Raw genomic sequence first — 11,902 nt, 5'->3', positions numbered from 1 at the left:
TTTCCCGAAAGGGTTTCTACTTAAAATCTGTTTGTTATTTATTTTATTTCTCTTTTCTTTGCAATATATTGTTATTACCGACATTCTATTTTTTTTTCACACTGCATAAAAAAAAAGGATGGTATAAAATTGTGATTTCACATTATCTCTATCCTTCTTAAAGAGAAAATAATAAATAAATGAAAAATGAAAATATTAAAAAGGGATAAAGACGATATTGAATTATAATTTTATATAACTACAATGGGTCTTGTGTTTCTCACTTTATTTAATTTTTTAAATAAAAGATAAAAAAAAAGAGCACTAAGTTTGGGGTTATTTCCTTTATGTCTGCCACTACCTACTGTTAAATGACCAATGGCTTCTCCAAGATAAAGTTTGATTTAAACAGGTCCAGCCATATTAAACAATGTGGACCTTAAAGCTTAAAGTCCTATCAATGCTTTGTACGTGGTTATTTAATATAATTTTCAAATTATACCCCTTGACTTAGACATGTATTTAAGAAAAAATTCAGGAAATAAGACTTTTCCAAGTCTTCGTGATGGACATCCACTAGATTAGTAGGTCTCATTAAAACTTTAAAAAAAGGAGTGCACATTTCATTCTATTGTACATCCAAGGAAGTCCTTACCACCAATTTTCTTTTTTAACATTATAGATTATATAAGAGTAGTTAATTCTCAATTTTTATTCTTATATTTCACTCAAATTTAAGATTTAAATTTTATACTTTAATTTTAAAATAATTTAATATTTCAACTCTTATAATATCATTAATTAGTCTAAATATTTTATTCCAATTAAAATATTGGTATGAGTTTTTAAGAATTATTAATACTGTTAAAATGCTCTATTCAATTTAGGTTTATTACAATGTCATTTCTTATATGAACACCAAGTGAGCATTTCTTTTTTAGTTTCAATTGTCACACCAACAACTTTAACAAATAAATTTTAACAATATCAATAAATAGATCTACGTTTTAAAACTCAAAAAATAGAGGGACTAAATTTCTAAAAATAGAAGTATAAAGACTAAATACCAAATATATGAATAGTACAAGAATTTATAGCATTTTGCAAACTTTAATTTTTACTCAATAATTAGCAATATATATATTTAATCCAACGTGAAGTGTAAATGAGAACGATCACACTAGTATAAACTGGAAAAGGGATGGTAACTTAGTTTTGAAATAATAAAAAAATCTAAGGGATAAATCTTAAAATTTTACAAGGATTTTTAGTTTAATGTACAATGCTATATATAAATTTTAAATTTGTGCAATTTTATACATGACATTTTGATTTGATTTAATTCTCACAAATTCCTAATATTATTATCGATATAACACAATTTCATGTTTACATATTACAGGCACAAATAGTTATATTTATCTAATATAAAAATAAATCGATATAATGATTGTTTGAAATGCGTATAATTGAATTAAATTAAAAATTTTATGCACACATTTGAACCAAAATCAAAGTTTAACATGTATAATTACACAAAATCAAAATTTATATATCAAATTGCACATTAAATTAAAATTAATGTATAGCTTATATTTATCCTAAAACTTAACTACGGCTTCTATTACTTCTTTTTTAAAATTAAAATTAATGTATACAATGAGGATTTAGGAACTTTGGAACAACTCATTTTTCAGTAGTATCAAAAATAATGATTTCAGGACCACAATTTTGATGTGTTAGGTAGAAAATATTATTTATTTAATATCTACGAAGTTATATGAATGTCATATTAAAATTTGGTCCGATAATTTTAATATTTAGATATTTAATTAAGAAAAAAAAGGTTGAATCGTAAACTTAACAAAAGGGAACTATTATAGGATTTTTTAGTGTTTAAGGGTTTAATTAAGCAAATGGGTTATTGTTATCACATTAGTTAATGGATGATGACATTGTTTATTATTTAAGGATGATTAAACTTAGTTAATGATATAATTATTTTAAGAAAAACAAATTTTCATCATCTTTCTTTTCTTCCATGGCCATATGTTAGGGGGAAGCTTAGGGTTTTATTGTCAACTTTGTTTCTTCAATTGGTAAGTGCATTCAAGCCTGTTTCTTATAATTTTTATATTTTTGGAATTTCAGGAGCTTGATTTAGCTAACCCAGGGACTATTTTGCAAAACTGTTTAAGTTTGTTAATGTTGCCATTGATCTTTTCTTGAAGCTTTTTTGGTTATTTGGTTAGTTTTGGATCTTAGATATGTTAATAGGCTCGTTTGTAAAATAAAAGTTGTTAGTTTTGAACATAAGGACTAAAATACAATAAGTTCAAAATGTGTAGGAAAATTCTAATTTTTTGTGTATTAATGGACAGCTGGAGGACTAAATTGAGGTTGATTTTGAAATTGAAACTCAAATGTAGAATTATAATAGTATTGGTTTTAGGGACTAAATTGTGATAAATGTAAAAGTTGAGAGATTTTAGTATAAATAAACTTGAATTGGGACATGTGATTTAAATGTTGATTTATGTTGCTTGGGCTTGGATTAGTTAGTTAAACTAAATTATATTTTACATCAAGAATCTCAACGGACGTACAAGGAAAAGGAAATTTTGTCGATTCGTCCCTAATAGTTAAATCGTTACCAGTTTGAGAAGTAAGTTCATATATTAGGAAGCTACTCATTTGTTTTTTATTTTTTATAGTAAGATTATTGATATTTATTGTTGTTGGTCTGGATTTATAATGTACCTCAGTATGTCCCGACGAAATTAGTAAATGCTCGTATACAAACTTGTGATTTTTGTCCAGGTTCCCAACTTCTGCATATATTGCGAATTGGAGAATACTGATTTAGGTTCCCAACTCCTACATATGTTACGAACTGGAGAATATAGAATATTAAGCATTTTCCACGTAAATTATTGTGTAGGTTGACTCTATTACGTAACCAGACACTACTATTTTTATTTGTATAATGAGGTATTTTACAAAATTTCATCGGGAAGGTTGCCTTTAAAGTCTTGGAAATTTATCTGTAAAATTGATTAAAGAATTTATATGATTTGATTATAGGAGTATAGTTGGTTTACTTGGTATTGAAAATAATTATAGATGTTCATATGAATGAGCTCAAGCATGTTGCCTATTTTAATGATGTGGATTGAATTTTGATAGATTAAATTGTATCTCAATTTTAGTTTTGGATATTATAGGATTACAGGTAAGTGATATTTAAATTGTACGAGCTTACTAAGTATTTGATATACTTATTCGTATTCTAATTTTTTTGTAGATTGTGGACATTCGAGACGTGTCGGTCGGATCAACAAGGAGCTCGCACCTACCGTCACCTAATTCGGTTGATTTTTGAAGTTTTATAGTTGGGTTACTTGTGGCATGTATATAGAATGTTTATGTGCAAGCTAAAAATCATGTTTTGGTATTTTGGCTGTGAATGAGATTGTATAAAACTTAGATGTATTAAATGTTAGAACGTCGGTCAAGTTTTGGTTAGCTTATTATGTTTTTAGGTAAGTATAAGTTATGGTAATTGCTGGTGTTTGAATGAATTACATGAATGGTTTATGTTTCCCATTGAATTGTGGTGTCATATGTGACACATTGGTTAGGCACATAGGTTGTATTTGAAATGGTATATTTTGGCATGTTTAAATGTGTTTTGAATAGGTAAAAATGGTTGGAAATGGTTTGACTTGGGTCCAAAGGAATGGTTGAGAAAATGACTAGTTTTTTAAATTATTTTAAGTGAACACGACTTGGGACATGGGCTATCTTGGTACCGCCGGATCAAGAAGTGGAGTTTGGAATTGAACTTTATCTTGATATTCCATCTGTGTTTGTTGCGCGTTATCACATGGCACCAAATGAGCTTAAAGAGTTAAAGATTCAGTTGCAAGAGTTATTAGATAGAGGGTTTATTAGACTTAGTGTATCTCGATGAGGTGCACTAGTTTTATTTGAGAAGAAGGATTGAATGATGTAGATGTTTATTGATTATTAACAGTTGAATAAGATGACCATAGGCATATAGACCAACTAAAGATTTATATAATTCATCTCTTTTGCCATAGGCATATAGACCAACTAAAGGGTACTGAAGAAGAAAATGAAAACAATAATATAGATTGTTTACATCATACATTGGGTTCCGCCTAACTCTCTTATTTTGTTTCATATGAAATGGAAATGCTTGGCGGAGTTCATTTAATTGTCTAAAAGCTCTCGAATCACAGCTTCTTTACCAAGAGATGGACGCCACTTTCTGGCTCTATTACCAATCTTAGAACAGGCGAATGTGTGTAGTTGGGAGAAAGGGAGAAGGAGAAGTTAGACAAAAGGAGAGACATTAGTAGTTTCAGTTCAACCATGGCCAAGTTCTGTCCAAGGCACACCCGGGGGCCAACCCCGAATGGCATGTACACTTGTGGCAGCTTACATGCACCTTTTATCCCTTTTGCAAATCTATTCGGGTTGAATTTATAGGCATCTTCACCCCAAATTTCAGGATCAGTGTGCAATGCCAACACCATCATCCAAATATTTACACCCTTGGGAACAAAAATCTCTCCGAAGTTCATATCTTCCAAGGCTTCCCTCGACACCACAGCTACTGGCGGATAAAGTCTCAATGATTCCTGAATTACCTTAGTAAGCTGCATCACACATGCAAAACAAGGATTTCAAGATTAATAGTTATTTATATAAATATCCACAATAACTCTCAATCTAATAATTAATTATTTGGACATATATATGTATACCAGTTTCATCTTACGAAGCATGCCAGCATCAGGAGTACGACCCCCACAAATTTCAACCACCTCTGTCCGCACATTATCCTGCCATTCTTGATTGGCAGCTAGAAGCATGAGGCACCAGGTGGCAGAAACGGCAGTAGTCTCATATCCAGCCAAGTATATGTTCTTGCAGTTATCAACTACAAACCTCTCGGTGGCTTCTTGACTCAGGTCACTGCTTTTAGCTCCCTCAACCACCATTTGCAGTAAGTCCTTCTCGTATGTTGCTGCCCCCTTTCTCTCTTTTACCACATGCAATATCAAATCACGCACCTCCTTTTCAAGTGCCCAAGCTTCTCTGTTGCTTTTGATGGGAAGATATCTGTGATAACCCAAAAATTTTAAAAGAAATTGCTTCCATAGGACTTTGAAATTGCGAAAGAATGCTCACCTCATTCCAGGCACGCCAGTGGATAAACCTTTCTTGGACATGGCCTCCTGTAGAGCTCTTAGCTTCAAGAAGATTTCTTCTCCTTTACAATAATTACTTCCGAAACAGGCTCTTGAGATGACATCTCCAGAGAAGCTTCGCATATACTCGTCAATTTTGATGTGAGCAAGTCCACCCTCGACCTCTATTCTGGTCTTCCAAGAGTCTACTAGCGTAAATGTAGATTCGACAATCAGGTTCATCATTCCCTACAAGAGGTTTTATCTTTGTATTAATGTTTATATACACCTAGTACTGTATGTAGATCTGTAATCATAATCATTTTGATGTATTTAGTGAATCATATGTTAATATATATTTTTACCTTAACCTTGTCCATGTATAATTCGGGAGCAAGAATTTTTCTCTGATGAGCCCATATTGCCCCATTTGAAGTTAGAATTCCCTGACCAAGCAAAGGACCACGATCCTTTTGTTGATAGGAAGGCTTCCCCAAGGCTAAGGACGTGCATGTAGTAATCTCTTTCACAGCATCAGGTTGATTCACGAACAATATTTGAGTGTTACCAAGAGAAAACACAAATACTTGACCTGAAATTTAATGAAATTACTCCACCACTATCAGTGATAACTATTTTGGTAAATGAATACTCCTAAATTTCATTATAGACACCGACACGCATAGAATTAAGAGGTATGCAATACATTATTATACATACCATATTGTTTCCTCCATTGCTCAAAGAATGGAAAGAGTAGCGCACCGCAGTTGTGAGTGGCAGGGGGGTGCATGCTAGGAACCTTAACAATGCTGGATTGTGCCTTCTTTATCTCTCTTATGTTTCCGATTAGCAGACTCGGAGGCGGTCCTTTGATGCCTTGCTTGAGTAATCTTGCTCGGAGCTTCATTGGCTTCACCACCAACTCATGATACAAACGTAGGATCAATCCAAGGAAAGCAAGCAGCACAAGAGAAACAAAAATGTTGACATAATACTCTGTAAGTCCCATGTTGGAAGTGGTGATAGCTTTGGAGGTTGTTTAGACACAAAGGGAATTATATACAGGGAAATTAAGGAAAGGAGTAGGAAGGTTTGGTGGCAAAAAAAATAAAGAAAGAACTGTATGTAAGACTTCTAATGTATGGTATTTGTGGTCAATGTATTGAGAAAACCATTTTTCTAAGGGACAGTAACATGAAAGGCAGCATGGTTTTGAAGCTTTCTAAGATCCATATTGAAGGTGAGAAGTTTTGCTTAATTATTTGTTGCCAACAACACAAAAAAAAGAAGTGGTTACGAGCTATTGGGATTCAAGGTCTAAAAGTCTTGTAGTGTACAAAAAACTAATATTAATTATTTGTTGGAATTTGGAAGATTACTTAACTTTTCTTTTAACGGGAGGAAAATTACTTAACTTTTAATGTAACTGCAATGGGGTCTCGTAGATATTTCTTTTTCTTTTCTCACTTAATTTCATTTTTAAATAAAAGACAAAAAACAGAGCACTAAGTTCGGGGTTATTTCCTTTATTTCTGCCACTACCAAGTGCTAAATGACTAGTGGCTGTTTAAAAAGGTCGAGCCATAGTCAACAATGTCGACCTTAAAGCTTAAACTCCCATCATTGCTTTGTACGTGGTTTATTTTTTTAACATTATGGATTATATTTCAATGATTCTTTAAACTCTATACTTCAATTTTAAAATAATTTGATACCTCAATTTTTATAATATTATTAATTAATTTAAATATTTTATTTTAATTAAAATATTGATATAAATTTTTAAAAATTGTTAATATTGTTAAAATATTCTATTCAATTTAGGTCTATTATATGTCATTTTTTTATATTTCTTTTTTAAGTTTCAATTGTCACACCAACAACTTTAACAAATAAATTTTAACAATATTAACAAATAAATCTACATTTTAAAACTCAAAAAATAGAGGGACTAAATTTCTAAAAATAAAAGTATAAAGACTAAATTCTAAATATATGAATGATAAAAAAATTTAAAGCATATTGCAACCTTTAATTTTTACTCAATAATTAGCAATATATATATATTTAACTGAAGGCGAAGTGTGAATGAGAACGATCATGCTAGTATAAATTGGAAAAGGGATGATAACCTAGTTTTGAAATAATAAAAAAAATTAAGGGATAAATCTTAAAATTTTACCATACTTTTGGTTTAATGTACAATGCTATATATAAATTTTAAATTTGTGTAATTTTATACATGACATTTTGATTTAATTTAATTTACACAAATTCCTAATATTATTATCGGTATAACACAATTAAATGTTTGCATATTATAGGCACAAATAATTATATTTATCTAATATAAAAATAAATCGATATAATGATTTTCTGAAATGTGTATAATTAAATTAAAATAAAAATTTGATGCACACATTTAAACCAAAATCAAAGTTTAACGTGTATAATTACACAGAATCAAAATTTAAATATCAAATTGCGCATTAAATTAAAGTTAATGTATAGCTTATATTTATCCTAAAACTTAACTACTGCTTCTATTAGCTATTTTTTTAAATCTTAACAAATAAAAGTTAAGCTTTTAAATACATCCTTTTTATTTCCTAATTTTATCTTTTAAAGTAATTTGATAAATAAATTAATTTTTAAATGTTTATAATGAAAATTCATAATATAAGTAATTGATTTATATAAACTGTGCATAATATCGTAGTTGTTTAGGTTGCATTTGCAGATGGTAAAACACTTGCCTATTTTTTCTTTTATTTTTAATTATATTTGGTAATGTTTGAACTTAGAAGGTTAAAAGCTAAGGTGGTGACAAATTAACTTAATTAAGTATACATTAATTAATTTGCGTTTTTTTCCTTTTGGGATCAAAGTCGATTTAATTAGCATGTTTCTAATGCCAAATCAAATTTCTGGAAATGAATTTATCAGGCTCTTCAATTTTCTTAGGTCAGGTTATCTGTACTTGAGATGAGATAAAAAAGTGAAAGTAAAATGTGAGAAGAAAATAAATTTTAAGTGTGATAAGAAAAAAAAAAGAAGAAGAAATAAAGTATGAGAGATGATTATTTTTTATCATAAAGCATAAGAATTAATCTTTTTATATTTGAATGGTAAAAGAGGAAAAAATAAGAAAAATGTGTATGGTATTTCAAAATTATAAATTTTTTAACGATCTTATTTTCTTTATTTTTATTTTTTAATTTTACCAAACAATGAATTGATCTTTTCTGCCAAGCACACAATGAAATTTTATATTTTTCATCTTTTTTTATTTTTCTATTTCTTCATTTTTCCATCTTTCGAATTGAGTTTTACTTCATATTTTTAATTCAGTTTTTTTTGTGCGTATATAAATATGAGAAAATTTCCATCTATATGAAAACAACGATATAAAAAAGAGTGAGATTCAATCGTCGAATATACCAATATAAATATATTTATAATGTATGTAAATTTTTCAATCAATTTTATATTTCTATCATCAATTTAAAATATGTATACATTAATATTTATTGAACAATTAAATCGTTAAAATATTAATCGTATAAAAAAATATAAAAAAGTGTATAATTAATTTTAAATCCGGATATTTTCCTTTATTTTCGTTTTCATGTTTGAAGAAACGAAGCAGAAAACTTAAGGTGAAGTGGGTGAAGAAAATTGAAGAGCCGAATAATTTCATTTCCAGAAATTTGAATTGGCATTTATTTTCAATGAGGAAAAAGGTTACGATTATAAATAACGAAATGAACACTACAACATGAATGTTTTATTCAATTCTAAAGTGTTTATGTCACTTACACTTGTAAGATATAACTCCGGTTGCAACTTAAATTGTATTTGAATGAGTACGCAACTTAATTGATATCTTTTGATAAAATATTTTTCAATATTTTAATGCATATATATGGAGAATTTTTTGTATCATTTTATTACGTTAAAATGTGAAAAAAAAAATCAAATCAAGCAAGTACTTTTCAAGATTTTCAACGTGATTGATTTTTCTTATTTAGAGAGATTTGTTTTCTTAAGAAGTTTATTCCTAGAACATATTTTTTTTATTTGATTCTATATTGAAGATTGGATTAAGATAAATTAAAGGAGATTGACATTCACATTGATTCTAATTTTGAGAAGCCAATATATGTCTATACAAAAAAATCTTGTTTATTGCGTAATATACGAGATTGAGAGCGCTTATCATTTTTAGTTGTAGAAACTTATTTTAGTGCAAATTATTTTAAACAAATTGCTCTAATTGCTCTGTTAAAAACTAAGCTTTCAAGGGAAAATTCTTAATGGGGAGAGTGATCTAGTTGATGTATAGGAGTGTGGTTACAACTTGTTGAGTGAGTTGAACTTAGATCACATATTGTACTATAGATTAATAATGGATTACTCTTTGGATAAAACCCCATAAACATAGGACATTTTTGAAATATGTAACCAACTTTTATGTCCATCTCACATTTTTATTTTGTTAGTTAGTAAGGCCAGTTGCAACTGAATGTGCAACTAGAAGGCAAATTCAACAAACTCTCAAATAGTATTAGAGCTATCCACTTAATCAACTAAGTAAAGATCCAGTCGTTGATTTACTGAAAAGATGGAAAGAACATCAATCAAAAGACCCTAACATTGGATGGCATGAATTATTCATACTTGAAGGAAAAAATGAGGATGTTCATTAAGTTCATGGATGAGAGAGTTTGGCAATTAATATTAACCAGTTAGGAGCCTCTAAGAACTGACATGAGTTGTGTGAAGACCCCAAAGCTTGAAGTCGTGTGAACTGGTAATGTGGACAAGCTGGCCAATAAAAAAGCTAAAGCCCTCAATATGATCTTTAATGAAGTAGACCCCTAATAGTTCAATATGTCTTCAAGTGTACTACTTCTAAATAAGCTTGGATTGTCTTTGAGACTGCTCATAAAGGAACCAAGATTATCAAGTAGTCCAAGCTACAAATGTTGTCAGCAAAGCTTGAAACCTTGAGGATACCAAAGAACAAATCTTTGTCTAACTTCTGTGCAAAATTATGTGACATAACAAATCAAGCATTGCTCTTAGTGAAGATTATTCCTATGTTAAGCTAGTTAGAAAAGTGCTTAGGCCTTTGGTTGAATGATTCATCATCAAAGTGACTATTATAAAGAAGGATAAGGACATTCATACAATGAGGATTTCGGGACCACAATTCTTATGTATGAGTTACAAAATATTATTTATTTAATATCTACGGAGTTAGATTAGTGTCATATTAAAATTTGGTCCGATAATTTTTATATTTAGATAGTTAACTAAGAAAAAAGGGTTAAATTGTAAACTTAACAAAAGTGAACTATTATAGAATTTTTTTAGTGTTTAAGGGTTTCATTAAGCAAATGGGCCATTGTAATTACATTAGTTAATGGATGATGACATTATCTATTTGTTAAGGATGATTAAACTTAGTTAATGTTATAATTATTTTAAGAAAAACAAATTGTCATCATCTTTCTTTTCTTCCATGGCCATATGTTAAGGGGAAGCTTAGGGTTTTATTTTCAACTTTGTTTCTTCAATTGGTAAGTGAATTTAAGCACATTTCTTGTAAGTTTTATGTTTTTGGAATCTAGGGAACTTGATTCAGCTAACCCAAGGACTATTTTGTGAAGTTTTTAAGTTTGTTAAAGTTTCCATTGATGTTTTCTTAAAGCTTTTGTGGTTATTTGGTTAGTTTTGAAGCTTAGATATGTTAATGGACTCGTTTGTAAAATAAAAGTTGTTAGTTTTGAACATAGGGACTAAAATGTAATAAGTTCAAAATGTGTAGGAAAATTCTAAATTTTTGTGTATTAATGGACTACTGGAGGACTAAATTGAGGTTGATTTTGAAATTGAAACTCAAATGTGTGAATTATAATAGTATTGGTTTTAGGGACTAAATTGTGGTAAACGTAAAAGTTGAGAGATTTTAGTATAAATGAAATTAAATTGGGACATGAGATTTAAATATTGTTTTATGTTTCTTGGATTGGTTAACTAAACTAAATTATATTTTAGATCAAGAATAACAGCGATCGAATGATGTATGAAGGAAATGAAATTTTGTCAATTAGTCCCTGATAATTGAATCGTTACCAGTTTGAGAAGTAAGTTCATATATTATGAAGCTACTCATTTATTTTTATTTTTTATACTAAGATTATTGATATTTATTGCTTTTGGTTTGACATTATAATGTACCTCAGTATGTCCCGACGAAATTAGTAAATGCTCGTATACAGACTTGTGATTTTTGCTCAGGTTCCCAGCTCCTGCATATGTGGTAGATTGGAGAATATAGATTTAGGTTACCAGCTCCTGCATATGTTGTGGATTGGAGAATACTAATTTAGTCTTCTAACTACTACATTTGTTGCGAACTGGAGAATACGAAATATTAAACATTAGCCAGGCAAATTATTGTGTAGGTTGACTCTATTAGGTAACCAGACACTACTGTTTTCATTTGTATGTTGAGGTATTTTATGAAATTTCATCAGGAAGGTTGCCTTTAAAGTCTTGGAGACTTATCTGTGAAATTGATTAAAGAATTTATATGATTTGATTATGGGATTATAGTTGATTTACTTGGAATTGAAAATTATTATAGATGTTCATATGATTGAGCTCAAGCATGTTGCTTATTTTAATGATGT

General features: G+C 29.4%; 1 protein-coding gene across 1 annotated transcript; it reads right to left on the bottom strand.

The window, feature by feature from the left end:
- Positions 1-4,106: 4,106 nt before the first annotated feature.
- Positions 4,107-6,629, bottom strand: LOC107955686 (cytochrome P450 714C2). Its single transcript, XM_016891490.2, has 5 exons — positions 5,919-6,629; positions 5,564-5,790; positions 5,200-5,447; positions 4,773-5,130; positions 4,107-4,664 (listed from the first exon to the last, which is right to left on the bottom strand). Exons 1-5 carry the CDS (start codon positions 6,208-6,210, stop codon positions 4,239-4,241), a joined length of 1,551 nt encoding a protein of 516 aa, XP_016746979.1. The 5' UTR covers positions 6,211-6,629; the 3' UTR covers positions 4,107-4,238.
- Between the last annotated feature and the right edge of the window lie 5,273 nt (positions 6,630-11,902).

The sequence above is a fragment of the Gossypium hirsutum genome, chromosome A07 (assembly GCF_007990345.1).
Source record: "Gossypium hirsutum isolate 1008001.06 chromosome A07, Gossypium_hirsutum_v2.1, whole genome shotgun sequence".
Lineage (NCBI taxonomy): Eukaryota > Viridiplantae > Streptophyta > Magnoliopsida > Malvales > Malvaceae > Gossypium > Gossypium hirsutum.
This window is presented reverse-complemented; position numbering and strand designations above follow the sequence as displayed.